Source organism: Temnothorax americanus, unplaced genomic scaffold, assembly GCF_048541705.1.
Source record: "Temnothorax americanus isolate GAGA-0224 unplaced genomic scaffold, ASM4854170v1 Scaffold60, whole genome shotgun sequence".
Taxonomy (NCBI): domain Eukaryota; kingdom Metazoa; phylum Arthropoda; class Insecta; order Hymenoptera; family Formicidae; genus Temnothorax; species Temnothorax americanus.
Genome location: NW_027509752.1, coordinates 628,135 through 646,905, shown reverse-complemented (window position 1 = coordinate 646,905; position 18,771 = coordinate 628,135). Strand labels below are relative to the sequence as shown.

Here is an 18,771-nt window from a genome sequence, read left to right as displayed (position 1 = left end):
TAATACATTAAGATTTGGTTGATTGGTTCTTGAGTTATGAATAAATGTGTACATACATACACACATAGACATTTTTTAAGGCAATTTTCTGACGTTTTAGAACATTCAGAACACATTGGAATCAAAAACTAAAAAAAACAATTTTTTCTTCGGTTTTTTCTACCCCTATTTCTTATATAATTCTTTAAAATTTGGTTGATTAGACCTAGCTTTATACGCGATCAAAAGTCCATACACGAGGTTTACGAAAACAAAGCTTCCTCTATAAGGAAGCAAAATAAACAAAATTTAAGTTTAAAAAAAGATTTTATTAAAATCTCTACGTTCAAAAAGTCACTATTATTCTTTTAGTTTCTGTGAGTTACATAATTTTTACATATAGAAAACTACGAACTAGACAAAATAGAAAATTTTCTTCTTAATTTTTGTCACATGCACAAAAAAAATTTGTGAAAATTTTCGATTTTCTAACGTGAAAGCTTAAAGTTTTCCCTACAAAATCTTTTCTTAAAATATTCCTATGATTTTTTGTTATCGAGTTATCGCGGGTTGAATAAGAAATTAGCTTTTTGACTTTATTTGCTCATAACTCCATTAAAAATCATTGTGCCGCAATTCAAAAAACAAATTCTTAAAGCTAAAACTTTGCACAAAATCTTGAGCCAGCTATCTGGGAAGATTCAAAATACATACAAAAACGTAAGAAAATTACGTCTGGGAATTTAAACAATTTCACTTTTTTTTTCCTCTCCATTTTTCTTTACTTTTCACGTTTTTCTCGCTACAGACGTAATTTTTATGGCCATTTTCGGATTCTACAACTCAAAGTACGTAAGAATACGTAAGATTTATTCGTTCCCCTAACAGTTCCCGAAACCTCAATTTTGCATACCCTGAAAAAAAATTCCATAGCTATTTGGCAAATTTTTTTTTAATGGGGTACTTAAAAGTACAAAAAAACGTAAAGAATTTGTTCTGCACAATTGTTTTCTGAGTCAAAAAAGGGAAAAATTGTTAATTTTTACATTATTTTTATTCATTTGTATCATGTCTACATGTTATTTTTAAAAAATTTGGCAATTATACCATCCGATAGAGCAAAATTTCAGCTTTAAGAATATGCTTTTTTAATTGCGGTACAATGATTTTTAATGAAGTTATGAGCAATCAAAGTCAAAATGCTCATTTCTTATTCAACCCGCGATAACTCAGTAACAAAAAATCGTTGACACTTTTAAAAAAAGATTTTGCAAGAAAAACGCTTTTACGTTAAAAAGTTGAAAATTTTCGCAATTTTTTTTGTGCACGTAACGGGTCCACAAAGTGAGAAGAAAATTTTCCATTTGGTCCAGCTCGTAGTTTTCTATATCAAAAGACACGACAGTGTCTCACGCCAAGTATACGCAAAGCGTTTTTTAACTTAAATTTCGTTCATTTTTAACGAAGTTGCTTGAGATTTGCCTATTTTTTAAGAAAAATTTAGTGTTCCTCTAATCTTTGTGAGGAGTTTATAAGCCCAATTACAGATAATCAAATAAGAAAGATAAGATATCGATAAAAAAACAAGCATAAAGAAATATATACTACCTATATTTTTAACAGTAGGTTCAGCAATAGCTGAAAGAGACAAAGCTGGAGGAATGTCAGCTTCGTTTATGTTTCTACCTGATTGAACAGAAACCAACATCTCCTTCAGTGTTTTTACACCTCTGTTATACCTTCTAGCTCTACCAGTCTCATCTTTTCTTTTGGCCTTTTCCTCAGCTATTTCATAAATTTTTAGTCTCTCTTGCAATAATTGGATCAATTCTTGCATAGAACTATTTTCCTCTTTAGTTTCAGTAGATTCATGTTCACCATGTTCTGCTTTTTCTTCTTCTGCTTCTTTGATTAAGTCTGGCGTCTCTGTCCTTTCTGTTGCAGTTTCATTTCCTGTGAGCATCTGCAACTCTTTCTATAAAAACCAAAGAAATGATTTTAAATATAATTAAACTTCATATTATATAAATAGTAATATAATATTACTAGGTATTACATGACGTACCAATAATGCAGGATCATCATTTCCTTCAGATAGTTCTTCATCAGAATTTGTATCCTTTATACAATCAGCTACCATTTCATCCAAGTTTACATCATTAATAGCTTTGCGTGCAACTGTAATTTTATTCATACGTTTATATTATATATATATATATATATACAGATTATGCTACTTTTAATGCAAGAGTTAAGCGGAGAATACAGACTTCTGCACATAATGTATAACGCATAAGGAAATGAACCAATCAGAGACCTTCTTTTCCATAGTGGAGATAAAAATAAAGGATTAGGTCATTTTTTTATGTGTCATGCACTATGCAGAAGTCTGTGCTCTCCACTTTAAAATATATATATCTCAAGAGGAATTTGACAATATATTTATCTTGTTTGAAATATTTCCAATGAAAAAAAGATGTGAATATAGAGATTACATCTATGACTTTTGTAAAGTTGCAACTATTATTGGAGAGTAAACTTTTGTTATTTGTATGTATAAAAAGAAATCAATCAAGACCGTACAAAAATTTTAAGGGTATCATTTTATATTTTTAGACATATTCATAATGACTCAGGAAGAATTTTAATCTTTTAATCTTTTATTATTTGTCTGTTATTGATATATACTCCTAGATGCTATTCAGATCCATTTTTCCAAAACTAATTGTTCAAAATTGCTGTCTAATATAATTAATAATATAAGTAATATAATAATATTACTTAAATTTTATTGTTTGTACATTCATAATATCATTAAATGATATATTTTAAAATCTTGTAGACTTCTCTCAAGAAACACCTATAAAATACACAATTTGTAAAGCTAACTTACCGCTGTGTCTGCTTTTGTAACCTGTATCATTGCCAGCCGCCAAAGCAGCTAATTCAGCTTCCAAACTTTCGTCATTGTCGTCATCCTCCATCACATTATCATTAATATTGCCAATATTTATATCAGGTACTTCAAAAATGCCGTACTATATAAAGCATGACCATAATAAGTGAAAAAGATAAATAATAATCCGTCATAAAATACCATATACATATAAAAACAAAAATCATAAAATAAAGATGTATCACGTTTACATATTTCTAACCATAAAAACTAAACTTATAACCCGAAATGTAATGTAAACTGTAAGTTCCCCAAAAAAATAATCAGAAAAAAGAAATCTTGCACAATATACTTATTAAAAAAGACTAAAGCAATACCTGTTCTAAGCCACCAACTGGCCTAGGCTGTTTCGGCTGTTCTTTTTTCTTACCAAACATTTTACTCGTTAATCGCAGTGTGATGCAAATACTTAGCAATATTGGCAGAAACCAAAGGATTAAAGACAAAATAACTTCACTGCAATTACTGTATATGTGTGCATGTATTGTACCTTATACGATATCGCGCACTGATATGCACAAACACAAATCATACACATACAGTCATAACTGACATCACTTGCGTTTCGATATTCACTGCGTACTGAAAAATTTATAGTTTACGTCACGTATGGTCCCGTTAAGGTGCCTTTTCATGCTGACGCTCGATACTCATTTTCAGCGGCAAGAAGGTCGCATGACCACACGTGACGTCGGCGTCAATTGAAATTCATGAAAAGGAAAACAGCGTCAAAATTTCGGCGTCTTCGCGCTGCTTTGGCTTTGACGCTAAAGCTGAGAAAATCCAGCTTTCTTTGCTTGACGCTAGCGTCAGCGCGAAATCACGTGATTTTGCGATACGCTGAAACGAGCGTCCCATGAATTCGCACCTTTAGATTTCCGGGCCACTTCGAGACTTCGACTAACTTCGACCAAACTCCGATTAACTTTAGGCTGCCTGAGCTGCCTCCTCATGCGACGTAAGATGTGTATAACCAGAGAGAAACCTATACCAGAGAGGTTTCTCTCTGGTATAACACGTAATAAGCCTTGTGTATATACACGATACTGGGTGCTTTCCAGTTAACGACACAAGTCGACACAAGACACGAGCATCACTCTATCTTTGTTGTTCACTAGATGTTGAAAAGAGACAGAAGAGGGAGCTTTCCAGCAAGCGACACAGATCGACACAAGCATATCGTTCTATTATCTTTCTTTTTTGGTAATGAGCAACAAAGATAAAACGATACTTGTGTCGAGTTGTGTCGCTTGCTAGAAATCTCCCAGAATGACGCTTGTGTCGAGTTGAGTCGCAATGAAAAGCACACACTAGAAATCGGTCCGAGTTTCGGTAAGCACGGAGTGCGTTCCGTTTGGGCGCTCACGCGTTGTAAGCATCGCTCTATCTTTGTTTGATATTCGATGTGCAACGAAGATAGAATGATGTTTACTGGCTACAGCGCGTGAGCGCCCAAATGGAACGCACTATCGGTGTCCACGATGCAAGAACTGTGTGTAAGTTTCGGTTTAAGCCAATGAAACTGCTACTTTTCTGTAAGAGCTGCAAGTTGATTGGCTTAGGCCCGGTGTCCACGATGCAAGAACTGTGTCCAAGTTTCGATTTAAGCCAATGAAACTGCTACTTTTCTGTAAGAACTGCAAGTTGATTGGCTTAAATCGAAACTTAGTTCTTGCATCGTGGACACCGGGCTTTAAATCGAAACTTGGACACAGTTCTTGCATCGTGGACACAAGACAAGGACGTTCTCTCGTCCTTATACTAGAGAAAATCGATTTTCTTAGGATTTTCTTGAAACTGTGAATATATGTTAATTTAGATGTGGTTTATGCGTGGTATAAATTTCAGTACCTCTTCCGGTATAAAAAATAAAGATACTGAGCCTCAAAGTTTAAAAAAAAAATTTTAAATTTAATTTTTTTAATTTTGGCATTTTTTCCTTATAGAACTTGACGAGAGGAGCAATTTTGGTTCTCTTGGCCAACCTCGTATTTCTTACCGTTTGGCCTTGAAAAACCTTTTCATTAGTAAAAGTTGAAACTTTGAGGCTCAGTATCTTGATTTTTTATACCGGAAGAGGTACTGAAATTTATACCACGCATAAAGCACACCTAAATTAACGTATATATGCACAGTTTCAAGAAAATCCTAAGAAAATCGATTTTCTCTAGTATAAGGACGAGAGAACGTCCTTAAGCCAATGAAACTGCTGCTTTTCTGTAATGCTAGGTCTACAATGCGAGTCGTAAGGTCGTGAGTCGTAAGAATTGACCAATCACAGTAGTCGATTATTTTCCTCAAATTCGATTGTGATTGGTCAATTCTTACGACTCACGACTTTGCGACTTGCGTTGTAGACCTCGTATAAGACAGAGCACACACACTTTTCGTAGAACGTAACAGTAAGATTTTGACTAATCGCGTTGCTCGATTCTTATTTCTACGGTTATGCTGCGTTCCCACTATACGCGACGCGCGACGCGTATAGTGGGAACGCAGCATTACAGACGGCCGAATCAAGCAACGCGATTGGTCAAAACCTTACTGTTACGTTTTACCAAAAGTGTGTGTGTCCTGCTTAAGTGCCCGTCTACAATAGGTGTTTTAAGCCCTAAGCCTTAAGAAATTGTTCAATTACAATTGAATTTGAGGAGATAATTGACTGTGATTGGTTAATTTTTTAGAGCTTAGGGCTTAAAACACCTATTGTAGACGGGCACTTAAGCAGGGCACACACACTTTTGGTAAAACGTAACAATAAGGTTTTGACCAATCGCGTTGCTCGATTCGGCCGTCTGTAACGTAGAAGTAAGAATCGAACAACGCGATTGGTCAAAACCTTACTGTTACGTTTTACGAAAAGTGTGTGTGCCCTGCCTTATGCGAGGTCTACAATCTACAATGCGAGTCGCAAAGTCGTGAGTGACTTTAAGGCCGGTATTCAAAATAGTCGGTTCTTATATTTAAAACCATCTTTGTTGTACAATCTTAAGATGTCATTAACCAATCACAGAGCCGTATTAGCATCTTAAAATATTACTTAAGACGGTCTTGAAATAAGATCTGATTATGAATACCGGCCTTTTAGTCAATTTTTTAGGGCTTAGGGCTTAAAACACATTGTAGACGGGGCACTTATACCGAAGTATATGGTAGTGTAATCTTCGCTTACGCGGAGTAAATTATTATAACTATAGAAGTGCAGTTTTTTAAATGAAGATCGAATGTCGTCGAATATATGTTTTTACAAAATATTAGGATAACGGTAAATCATAACATTAATATTACATTACAATCTAACTATTTAAATTAAATTCTTCACGTAAACATCCATAAGAAAGTTGTTAATATAATACCGATCGGTAATATAATCAAGCATTTCACGCAACGTATTTATTGGAAGAAGATTGTATTTAAAAATCGCGCTCGTCTCCAGAATCGAATCGAATTGTGAATCATATATCGCTAACAGCTGCACGTGAGAACTCGCGGCAAACTTCTGTTCACTCGCCGTCACTCGGTCATATGATTTTGTGGAAACGAAAAGGGCGAGTCTGAAGTCTGAAGGAGCATTTTGACACATCGGTCTTTCGTTCGGACATATTTGAGGAGATTCTCGTCGCAAAATGAAGGGGTGTCTATTCAATATCGACGGCGGCTACTTGGAGGGTTTATGCCGTGGTTTCAAATGTGGTATACTTCAACAGAGTGATTACTTGAACCTAGTTCAATGCGAAACACTCGAAGGTACTTGTTCCATTCCCTTTGATCGTTCAACCAGCATAATTTTCTCAAAGCATTTTAAACGCATATTTAATAAAAAAAGATATCTCAATTTTTATAACGTGTAACTTCTATTTTTTTAAATTTGTAAAAATGTAACGAAGAAAATTTAAGAGAAAACTGAAATTTATTTGACGTTCAAAAATTCAGTTTTGATTCAATTGTTACTCTTTATAAATCGTAAACTTATTCTTTCTTCTTAGAGCCAAAACATATAACATTGCGTAACTATATATGACTATCATATGATAGTCATATATCGCTATGCAATGTTATGTGTTTTGGCCCTAAATCTGATGAATTGTGTATTTAGATTTGAAACTACACTTGGCTGGTACAGACTACGGCAGCTTCTTGGCCAATGAGCCGTCTCCGCTTTCTGTCAGCGTGATCGATGATAAATTGAGGGAAAAATTGGTTGTAGAGTTTCAACATATGCGCAATCACTCTGTGGAGCCTCTGTCTCAATTTTTGGATTTCATTACTTACAGTTATATGATTGACAATATTATTTTGTTAATTACCGGTACCTTGCATCAACGGCCTATTTCTGAGTTGATTCCAAAGTGTCATCCGCTTGGCAGCTTTGAACAGATGGAAGCAATTCACGTTGCTGCTACACCCGCAGAGTTGTACAATGCTGTACTAGTAGATACACCTTTGGGTATGATCCTGATTGGAATATATTATATTTCTCATTTGTATTGTTCTTTATCCCATGTTACATCTAAGTGTTGCGATATAATTACTTTCTTGAACTGTGCAATTATTTTGTTATAGCACCTTTCTTCGTGGATTGCATTTCTGAGCAAGACTTGGATGAGATGAACATTGAGATAATAAGAAACACGCTTTATAAGGCTTATTTGGAAGCATTTTATAAATTCTGCAAAGATCTTGGCGGTACAACTGCAGACACTATGTGTGAAATACTTGCCGTAAGATATTTTGCTCCATTAAAATAATGAGAATACTTTATCGTACTTCATAAAATTATATCGTTTTTGTGTTTATAGTTTGAAGCAGATAGAAGAGCGATCATTATAACCATTAATTCATTTGGCACTGAATTGGGTAAAGATGATCGTGCAAAATTATATCCGCGTTGTGGACGTTTGAATCCAGATGGATTGGCTGCCTTAGCAAGAGCTGATGATTATGAACAAGTAAAGGCAGTAGCAGAATATTATGCTGTGAGTAAAGTTTTAAATAATGTATTTGATTAGACTTATGATTAGTTATGTTATTACGTAGCATTAGTATTTTATAAGTTTTCTTTGTCTTATATGTTCTACTAGGCTACACTTTTTATTAGCAGATATTTCTATTAAACGATATTTATCAATATTTAAACAGGAATACAGCGCCTTATTTGAAGGAGCCGGTAATAATCCTGGTGATAAGACCTTGGAAGACAAGTTCTTTGAACACGAGGCAAGTACACTTGTAATATAAAAAATAACAATAGCATACAAATATTAGTAATTTGTATATTATATTATCTATATTAAATAATTTTAATTTTTTATACACAGGTTCGTTTAAACGTCCATGCATTCCTTCAACAATTTCATTTTGGAGTATTCTATAGCTACTTGAAATTGAAGGAGCAAGAGTGTCGTAATATCGTATGGATTGCGGAATGCGTTGCTCAAAAGCATCGTGCTAAAATAGATAATTATATCCCCATATTTTAAACCAATTATTTTAAACATATTAAACTCGATTACTTATATTTACTTTTCCAACGATAATCCAATTGTCTTTCACATAGCACAAAATTATGGAGTAATAGTCTAATTGTTATCAGAAAGGCTTTTGGAAGTTGTTTGTGGAATAATAGTGCCACAAAAATTGATTTTAGTAAATGAAGTAGATATGTGCAAATATATATTGATCGAATATTGATAGGCTGCATGCATGCATTAAGAATTATAATTTAGAATTGTTACAGAAGTTTAGGTGAAGTAACAAAATCTGTATGTGTACATAATGTAATGTATGTGTATCTTATTGTAATCTTCAATGTAAATCATTTTCATGTATTATTCTATATCTATATTGTAATTATTAACACGAATATATATATATATATATATATATATATACATACTATAAAGTAATAAAAATATACTGCATTCCATCAGATTAATAATAAATACAACCAGTAATTCTATAACTTTATACAATAATATATATCATAATTTAAGTCAGTGATAGGAAAAAATGATTATTAACTAATTAACAGCAGCTTTCTTATCAAAGCTGTCAATGATTCTAGTGAAAATTGTTAGTGTCCTTTACATACTTTTGAAGATACATCTAATAATATAAAGGATCATTGTTTTAATTTATCATTAAATTCATCAACAATAGTTATTTGTGCAACAAGTGCTGTAAGATGAAAATTCCCGGGTGCGGAGTTGACGCACGCACCCGGGAATTTTCATCTTTACGCACGACTTGCATACCCTATTTTATGTTGCAAGTGCGTGGAAAGTAGTCTATCACGTATTTATATTTGTATTTATACTCGATTCTTGTATCTTAATTTTTTAACATATTTCTTATTATGTTGCATTTTTTTAAATATAACAGTTAATCTTCAAAGATTAAAAAAATATTCTTAAAAGATATTAAAAAGATATCCTTATTATAACACTCTTTTATTAGTTTCTCAGGATTTTTTCTCTTGGAGAAATTGCAATAGATCCTTACCATCAGATATAGATATAGTTTCAAGTTACTTTTATTGTATAAAAAAAGAACAAGGTACAAACTTATCTCTTACAAATACGTTCGCTTTCACACTGCATTTGATCTCCGTTTGTCTCTCTGCCTCTACTAGGATACACTTCTTCATTAACTAAATTTACATTGGTCACTTGTGAAGATAGAGAAACATTGTTTCCTAGTTTTGTCATGGTAGGAGAAGGAGGAGTGGGCACAGGCATTGTATTGTTAATGCTATTCGTTAAGTTTGATTGTTGATAAGTTGCTAAACTTTTCAAACCAATTACTTCGGGATTCTCTTTCCAGAAACGATCGCCAATAATATCGTCTACCAAAGGAACCACAGCAGGTTTCAATCTTCCTGTATCGTCGGACACCAATTTCCGAATAAGCGTTGTACCCTTTCGAAACAGAGGCGGTTCATCATTATAATTTATACCAAATTCTTGAAAAAGCAACTCGTTCTTATGTGATGCCAGTGTGCCTCTAAGTTTTTCATCTGCCTGTAATATCCATAAATAAAAGTGTTAAAACAGATAATTTAATTCTATTGCATACTTTCAAAAATGATTATACATTATAACTTCCTACTATACATATCTCTATGTGTTTTGTCAAATATCATATTGTATTTTATAAGGACAAAATATAATATAATATTTGCAATATCTTAAAACTGGCAGTCAAGTTCTAAACAAAATTTGTATTAAAATTTATCGCTAGAGATTGCTGAGAAATTAAATTTGCTATTTGTAAATTTAAAAGTAATATGTTATTAAAAAATAGCAGAGTTGTCATAAGATGTACTTGATATTGTACAATGATAGTAAGCATATGACAATTGCTATATAAGATTTTTATATATACTTTACACATTATATGAGATGCATTTCAAAAATAAGAACCAGTTAATCACTTAAAAAATCAATTAAAATAAAACAAAAAATATATACAGGATGATTCAAAAAAGTTTCTATATTTTGAGAGCAGTACTTATCAAAAAATAAGAAAAAAATGTCGAATAAATATGGGTCTTAAATCAAATATCTCTTGAGCTATGGACCAATCTTTATCGTATACGACGTATGCTATAGATGTTCTATATAGTTCCCATTCATTGTCACATATTTCAAAGTAAAAAATACATATTTTTACAATATTTGTACATCGTCGATAGGTGTTAAATACACCCAGGTCTTCAAATGATAAACATTGTCCTCTTGTTACATTAGTTGTGTTATTCTGTAGTACAGTAAGGTTTGACCGCTAGTCATTATCAGGTATCAATAATGTACAAACATTGTAGGAAGTGTATTTCTTTATTTAAAATGTGTGACAATGAATGGAAACCACATACACCTCTTATAGTATACAATATTAGCCCATATCTCTTGAGATATTTGATTTAGCACCCATGTTTACTGGACATTTTCTTCTTATTTTGATGAGTACTACCTGTTCTCAAAATATGGAACACTTTTTTTTACACTCTGTATATACTCTCTTTACTCTTTTCTATATATCATCTCTTTCCACGTTTGGACCGAGGCATCAGTTTTGTCATATCTTTTCCAAAAGAATCCTTTGTCTGGATTCTATTTTGCCACTTCTTGAAATAAAGAAAAACGTAGAATTTCAATGTCAGAAATCGTTTATCTTTACAACAATACATGCTCACAATACTGTAGCTCATATAATAAAAAACAATTCAACAATTTTATACCAAGAAATTATATCAAAAGATTATAACAAGAAATGTTTTAGTCCTCAATGATTTGAAGAGATTGAAAACAGTAATGCTGAAAGCAGTGGATTTCTATACAGAAGACATAAAAAGGCTAAGACTTTGGTATAAATATTTAGAAAGAAACGATGACTATGTAGAAAAGTAAAGTAGATATATAAATGTTTTTTCATCAATAATAAAATTTTTTTATTTAATTAACTCCTTTTTAATGACCAATTAACCCTTACGTTTGAAACACTCATCATACGTAATTTTTTAAAAACTTAGATCCTTTATTATTTATGTTTATGTTTACCTGATTCGGATTTAATTTTCCCTTCTTAATAAGATTCCAAAAGCAAGTATTATACAAGTTATTAACATGTACGTCAGCTTGTCGCCAAGCCAGATAATCTCTTAAATTTTTATCGGTTGGATATAATACAACACGAGCGTCAAATGAAGGTGGATAATATAATTTTTTGTCACTGAAAAAACTGGGCCAGTGATAAACGTACGCCGAAACAAATAACGAATTTACGTTTGACATTAATTTTGACGCTGAAACAAATATAAAAATATTAAGTACAAAAAAGTATTTGGAGATATGTAGTTACTTGGCAATCAATCATATAAAATTTTAATTATGTACTACCATACAACATTTCCATATCTTACTTTAAAAAAAGGATGTCACAAATCAAACTAATCAATTTTTAATGAATTGCAGAATTCAATTAATGGTCTATAAAATAACAGTTAATTTACAATTCAATTTTAATATATTGTACTGTTTTATTCAATGACACGTCGAACTAATTGTAAGTACAATTTACCTGTACTTTCCAAAATATTAAATATAATATTAAATAATCAATTTATTCAATTATATTATACATATATTATATTATCATAAAAAAATATTTGATATTGAGACTTTCTTTGAAATCTTTAAAGAGATTCTTGTAATTTCTTCTTTCGTAATACCACGTTTATAATACACTAATAATTTACTAAAGTATTATAAAAATAAATGCTTTTAAAGTACAACAATGCATTTACGATATCTCAAGATTGACAAGTGGATTAAGTCCTATAAACATATACAACATATGACTTTATTATAGCGAGAAAGAAATAAAAAAAAATCATTTTAAAAATGCAAAATTTAATTGCAAGATATTATTTTATATACTTATATGTACACTGATAATAGTTGATCACTTGACATCCTAATATTTGCGTTCAATTTAAACTTAAAAATTCAAAATTATTTAAGTCATATTCTTGTATATAGTTGAACACACATTAATGTTGGCTAAAACGAGCAAGAGAAGAATACTTGAAACTCTTAACCATCAATGAGTAAAATATTAAAAAGAAAATTCTGAAAAGGATGAGCGCGAGAATGAGCTCAAAAAAGAAAGTCTTTTCAAATTATACAAATTATATTTAAAATGTTTTGGTAATTCTCTTCAGTTTAGCTGCAGCAGCACAAGAAACGATGAATTTAGGCTCATTCGACGCGTTTTTACACGAAACGAAAGAATCTGGCAGAAAAAAGTGTCGCTCTGCCCCGCGACGCAAAAACTTGAAATTAACTACTAACATTATTGAGATACCAATCCTAAAATAGAGACTAAATTAGTCAACATTTAACGCAATAATGCCGTAATTTCATGCATGCAAAAAACAAATCGATTCTATCATTCTGGGTCCGACAAATCTCACTTGTCAAGGCATGTGACAAGTACCTCGGCGTTTGTAAAGCTGCGTGTCTTTTCGGAAGACAAATGAGTATTCGTCGCTCTGACCAAAACCCAATATAATCTCCTTGAAATCCTCCATAACGGTGATAGCGGCGCGATTCATCAGCTGGAGTGCGGCCACGTCGTTCGGCTTGTCGAACTTATGCGTGTCACAGAACCTCGAGAAATTCCTGCCGTCTATTCGAATCACAATCCAGCAGTTCGGCAGACAATTGTCGACTCGCTCAAACTCCTTCACGTACTCGAACTTGCTCTTGGCCATTGTCGTCAGGCTCAAATACCGGCGCGAAACCACTCGTTTGGCCCGGCTGACGATCCGCGAGAGAACGCTCTTCATCCGTAATCCGTACTATGCCAGAGGCACATCACCGTTGAAGCATTGCTGCGTGCCACTGCGTGGCGAGACCGTCGAACGGTCGAACGAATCGCAATCGTCTTCCAACCGGAACTACGGACAAGCGCTGTGCACTAAATAAAATAACTTTTAATTATTGGCGAATTTTTAATCTCGGCTACCGTACACGGTCTTAAAACCATGCTATCTATATGTCAATATTGTCAATGTATGTCAAGCACGAAGGGGGTCGAAGGTCGAACTTCATACTCTTCATAGCGCGCGAGTAGAAAAAGTGGTCCCGATCAGACCTGATTCGTGGAACCTTCTTCTTTCTTCTTCCGTGGTTGAAATTCAAAATTCAACCGTTGAATGGCACCTGGTGGAAAGTTAGGGTTCACCCATACGGCGTGCAACAGGCACCTAATTGAGAGAGAGAGTCATCTGAGACAAATGGAATATTTTTGAGAATTATTCTTTTTTATATAATTTGGGGGTAATTCTTCAGTTTAGCTACCCCAGCACAGAAATCAGTAAAATTAGGCTTATTCGACATGTTTTTGCACGAAACAAAAAAAATCTGGCAGAAAAAAGTTTCGTTCTGCCCCGCGAAGCGAGGGGGTCGATTCTGTATTTTGAGACGAGGTGAAAATTACAAAACTGAACAGATTTACTAGATTTCGACAAATGAAATTGTAGATTCTCTAGTGAATTTCCTCACTTTTGTAATTTTCACCTCGTCCCAAGATAAAGAATCGACCTCGAGATAATTAAAAAGCTGAGTTTCCACTGAACGCGTCAGGCGTCGCGTCGTCACAAGTTAACCAATCAAAACATCCCATTTCATTACATTCTTGTGACGGGATCAAAATGGGATGTTTTGATTGGTTCAACTCGGACGACGCGACGCGTGACGCGCTCAGTGGAAATTCGGGATCCTGCAGCCGTATGATTTACCGACATTATTGTTTTTCGATGGATCTTTTAATTGGCTTTACAGAATTGCAAGTTTTTGGTCTAGAATTAAAGTACGCACAAAAATCTAGGGTAGAAAATGCAATTTTATATCAAAAACACCAAAAAATTAAAAATGTTACTTATTGGGGCACATACAGCTGTCACCTGACGACAATATTTACTTAAAACAAAAATTCTGCAATTTATACATACATAATGTTTATCATCTGCCCCATGATGTAAATATAAAGGGTGCGTTCCGAAATTCACTGACAGTACTGCCAGTACTGGAAATCGTTCCGAAAACTGCTGCCAGTACTGGTCAGCATCGTCAATGACGTCACTCATGACGTCATTAATAGCCTACTGCGAGGTTAGAAATCTGCTGGCGACACTGAAGCGCGAGAGGTGAGGTAGCGTCAGTAAAAGCAGACGACAGAGGCATTTGGCGCGAAAATGACGTAAAGACGAACGATCGACGAACAAGTGAACGCGAAAGCAAATGTAGACTAATGGAGAAATAAAGACGAAAGTAAACTATAGGAGTGCAGTTGATTATTTTTATTAGTATTACAGTAATTATAAAAAATATTAATATTCTATCATGGCAGAAAGTATGATAGAATTACATCTTCAGAGTTCAGAAGGTGAAAATGTAATAGTATTTGTAACTGCTGAAGATGCTGCAAGAGTAGTAAATGGTAAGTGAAAATGATAGTGATATTTCCCTTGAAATCTCATATATTTACCAAAAAATTAACTCTTAATTAAGCATATCTATCAAAGTTTCTTGCTTTACTCTGGATGAATTTTTATTTCCCATAAATATTAAATGTATATATGTGTCTATATATATATATATGAATCTTATTTTTATACAGATCCCAAGTTTGCTAAACGTGTAGCAAATGCTGCATTAAGAAGAACACATGACACTTTCCAGACCCAAGTGGTCTCTGATAATATAAGCGGAGATGAAGAAAGACAAGATGAGGAGGAAACGGAGGGTGATGATGAATCAACCAAAGAAGGTACGTACTTTTGAAGATCTTTGATCAGGTATAGATGGTATAAATCTGTGTTGTTTGTGATCTCTTCATAGTATTAATATATTTTCTCAAAGTATTTTAGTTTGTTTTTGGTCCTCTTAGGTGGAGCGAAGTGGAACTCAGCAACGACTTTACTGCTGTTGCACGAATATAGTGAGAAAGAAAGTCTTTTTAAGTCTGGGAAGAGGGCCCACAAATTTTACTGGGAAGAAATTGCCAAAATAATGAGATCAAAGGGATATACATTCTCTTGGGGACAGATTTCTTCAAAAATGGACAGCCTGAAGAGGAGGTATAAAAAAATTAAGGATGCATCCAAACAAAGTGGCAACGGACGTATTCCTAACTGGGAATTTTATGAGGTGAAAAAAAAAATGTTTTTATTGCAAAACATGTATATAATTTGGAAATATTTATATACGGAAGTATATTTTGTCATATTTCAGACCATGGAGAAGATTTTTGGGCAACGCCCTTGGGTGACTCCGTTGAGCACTGCGTCTAGCAGTGGGCCGAGCAACGATACTTCAGACTCTGTCTCATCATCAGTATCAGACACAGCGTCATGCACTTCTCAAGGAGGTAATATTTGTTAATTGCAGATACTTATCAAATCATGTTATAATGTAATTACTAGACTTCGGGTTATATGCAATTTGTATATAATCTGAAGTCTACTAATTACATACTGTTTTTGTCTTGCAGACAAGAAAAAAAAGAGCAGGGCCGAGGAGCTCGCAGATGCTATCTATAGCAAAATTAAAAGTGACAGGGAGGAACATCATCTTAAAAAGTTGGAGGCAAAGGAGAAGTGGCATAGACAGTCTGAAGAGAGGAAAGAAATTCGACACAAAGAGAAGATGGCTATGAGAACTCAATTTTTACAGCTTCTAGATGCTCGTCTGAAGGTAATTGATGCTGCGGAAAAAACAACTATGGACTGTGATATTGAAAATACCCAATACCTTGGACCAAGCTCTTATAATTAGGACAGTACAACTGATAAGTGATTATTAGTTTTATTATTTTGTTAGTTTTTGATCTCCTTGTCTTTCCTAAGATTATATTTAATTTTTGTGTCACTACGGCTGCTTTCGCGACAAAACCAAAATGATCCTCCGCTGTGATTAGTCAAATCTGAAATTTCATTGAATCTCATTAAAAATTTATTCAATGAAATTTCAGATTTGACTAATTACCGCGCAGGATCATTTTAATCTGGATCATTTTAATTTTTTGCGAAAGCATCCTAGATATTGCCTACAATTTTTAAGTTCCACCATAATGTGGAAATATTTTTTACCAAAGTACATGATTATTATTATGCCAAATATATTTGTGCCAATATATATATTTTTGTTTTTGACATTAATGGACAAGTCTTACATTTCATTCTATGAACTCATTTGTGTGATCTTAAACTATGTCACATGTTGTATCTGTGCATATTTTTTTTTATTTGTTTATATTATATCGAAGCCATTGATTCAGTTGTTTTTATTCCTTTTATGTTATGAAGAAATGTAATGCTTGTAGAAAAGGGAATTCTTTGAAGCCAAGTTTAGGTAAAAGTGTTATTATTATATAATTGTACAGATGGAGTCATTATTAATGCTTTCCTACCTGAAGATAGTGCTAAAGTTTGATATTCAATAAATTATTTTTTATAAAAAATGAGTTTAATCAAATAAATTTTCTTATTGGATATCGGACTCGAGCGGTTATCTTCAAATGGAAAGACATTAATTGTACATACACATGTAATGACTTCATTAATCAGTATTACCAGTTTTAATTTTATTTTATTATTAAAAAAATGTAAACTAAGATTTTCAAGGTTTATCTAAGGCTAACACTTATTCTAAGATTGATATTATTATATAAGTTTTGATATTCATTATCCATCTTGTACATAATAATGATAAATAAATGTACGAGTGTTATTTGTAACTTAAGAAAGAAAAAGAAGGTATAAGAAATAAAATGTCATGTGAAAGATTATCCTATAAATTTTAATGTATTATTATTGCATAAAATGTATAAATATAAATATATAAAAATATAGAAAATTATAAAGTACAAACATGAAAAGTATAAAGAAGTAACACATTACTTAGAAATTGAACCCCACGTAACTAATCTCAAATTATTCTTGTATTGGCGGAAGAGATAATGCAATTCTGTCCCTCTTTGCATTAGCTGCACGGGTCCTTGCTAAATCGTTAACTGGTCCACGAACTGCCCTCTCTTCTGGGCAAATTTCTGGCATTGGCTCATTAGAGACATCTCCTCTTAATTCACAAATATTGTGCAAAACGCAGCAAGCCACTATATATTGTGGAATTTTGTTAATGGATGTCATGGGAAGGAGATGAATGAGACTCCTCCATCTTGCCTTGAGCAATCCAAAAGCACGTTCAATAGTCATTCTTGCTTTTGAAAGATAATGGTTGAAATTATTTTGATGCCGAGTTAGATGTCCGTTATCCTTGTAAGGAGCCATTAAATGTGGATCAATCTTATAAGCTGCATCACCAATAATGTGAGTATCATTGGGAAAATACTCATCTGGCGACCTCAGAAAGTCATTTACTTCTGACAGGCGAAATACACGTTGATCGTGTACTGAGCCTACATGCCCAGCATACACATGAGTAAATATTGTTTTTGCATCACACACAGCCTACAAAAATTATCAGTAACTATTAATAATCCCTCAAGATGTTCATGAATTACAGGAAAATAAAATGATATAATATAGTATCTTTCCACTTAGGCTGTGTTGCAAAATTTACTCCTTGGCATAGAGTAGCTTATGATTGACCAATCAGAACAAAGAAATTTATATTTCTTTTCATCTAATTGGTCAAATCAAAGGCTACTCTACTCCAAGGAATAAATTTGAAACGCAGTCTGGAGTGTATTATTTTGATACCTGGAACTGGATAGAGTGTGCTCCTTTCCGATTTATGTAAGCTCCATCACTAGATTTCGGGGAATTGATGACAATATGACACCCATCAATGGCGCCAATAACACCAGGAAAAGGGCTCTTTCTTCTGAAGTCTGCAATTGTAGTGTCCACTTTGTCTTCTCGAGGCCAGGTGATGAATTGTGGAGCCAAAGAATGCAGAGCGTGACATACACGCCTAACAGCTCTGAGTGCTGTTGCATGTCCCACATCAAATGTTTTACATACTGACCTGCACAGTGAAGAAAACATGAAATATAGATGGATATCTCTTAAATACAATAAATAATGATGTAGACATTATGCTTACCGATAAGAGTCAGGAGTGCCCATATACCAAAGAGCTATTAAAAGTTGTTTTCGTGCTGATATTGTGGGCCGTCCTCGATTGTGTCGCCTCTCTAATTCAGGAGCCACCAGTTCGAATAAATATTCGAATGTTGCTGGAAACATCCTGCAATCAACAAAATAATTACAGACACATCCACTGCACATCTCAGTGGGTTCATAACCT

At 33.4% G+C, this 18,771-nt stretch overlaps 3 protein-coding genes across 3 annotated transcripts in view; 2 read left to right on the top strand and 1 right to left on the bottom strand.

The window, feature by feature from the left end:
* L(2)gd1 (lethal (2) giant discs 1) overlaps positions 1 to 18,771 on the bottom strand; it is a 38,131-nt gene that overhangs the window by 16,881 nt on the left and 2,479 nt on the right. The window contains exons 2-8 of the mRNA XM_077420780.1: positions 12,932 to 13,703; positions 11,494 to 11,738; positions 9,501 to 9,954; positions 3,253 to 3,425; positions 2,873 to 3,017; positions 2,045 to 2,157; positions 1,588 to 1,954 (exon numbers count right to left, since the gene is read on the bottom strand). Coding sequence (XP_077276906.1) covers positions 1,588 to 1,954; positions 2,045 to 2,157; positions 2,873 to 3,017; positions 3,253 to 3,425; positions 9,501 to 9,954; positions 11,494 to 11,738; positions 12,932 to 13,283 — 1,849 coding nt within the window. The 5' untranslated portion in view covers positions 13,284 to 13,703. The remainder of the gene's footprint in view (positions 1 to 1,587; positions 1,955 to 2,044; positions 2,158 to 2,872; positions 3,018 to 3,252; positions 3,426 to 9,500; positions 9,955 to 11,493; positions 11,739 to 12,931; positions 13,704 to 18,771) is intronic.
* On the top strand, positions 6,432 to 8,859 carry Vhaac39-1 (V-type proton ATPase subunit VhaAC39-1). Its single transcript, XM_077420795.1, has 6 exons — positions 6,432 to 6,682; positions 7,032 to 7,382; positions 7,499 to 7,656; positions 7,735 to 7,911; positions 8,075 to 8,152; positions 8,254 to 8,859. Exons 1-6 carry the CDS (start codon positions 6,562 to 6,564, stop codon positions 8,413 to 8,415), a joined length of 1,047 nt encoding a protein of 348 aa, XP_077276921.1. The 5' UTR covers positions 6,432 to 6,561; the 3' UTR covers positions 8,416 to 8,859.
* LOC143905381 (uncharacterized) lies at positions 14,333 to 17,127 on the top strand. The gene is made up of 5 exons (XM_077420796.1): positions 14,333 to 14,938; positions 15,119 to 15,268; positions 15,389 to 15,648; positions 15,733 to 15,868; positions 15,992 to 17,127. Exons 1-5 carry the CDS (start codon positions 14,842 to 14,844, stop codon positions 16,273 to 16,275), a joined length of 927 nt encoding a protein of 308 aa, XP_077276922.1. The 5' UTR covers positions 14,333 to 14,841; the 3' UTR covers positions 16,276 to 17,127.

What these genes read in the sequence shown, in the direction of transcription:
- LOC143905381 (XM_077420796.1), top strand. Translation starts at nt 14,842, where the DNA reads ATGGCAGAAAGTATGATAGAATTACATCTTCAGAGTTCAGAAGGTGAA. An exon ending in CTAACTGGGAATTTTATGAG is followed by an intron (nt 15,649 to 15,732) that starts GTGAAAAAAAAA and finishes GTCATATTTCAG; the next exon opens with ACCATGGAGAAGATTTTTGG. An exon ending in GTCATGCACTTCTCAAGGAG is followed by an intron (nt 15,869 to 15,991) that starts GTAATATTTGTT and finishes TTTGTCTTGCAG; the next exon opens with ACAAGAAAAAAAAGAGCAGG.
- Vhaac39-1 (XM_077420795.1), top strand. Translation starts at nt 6,562, where the DNA reads ATGAAGGGGTGTCTATTCAATATCGACGGCGGCTACTTGGAGGGTTTA. An exon ending in TCAATGCGAAACACTCGAAG is followed by an intron (nt 6,683 to 7,031) that starts GTACTTGTTCCA and finishes TTGTGTATTTAG; the next exon opens with ATTTGAAACTACACTTGGCT. An exon ending in ACTAGTAGATACACCTTTGG is followed by an intron (nt 7,383 to 7,498) that starts GTATGATCCTGA and finishes ATTTTGTTATAG; the next exon opens with CACCTTTCTTCGTGGATTGC.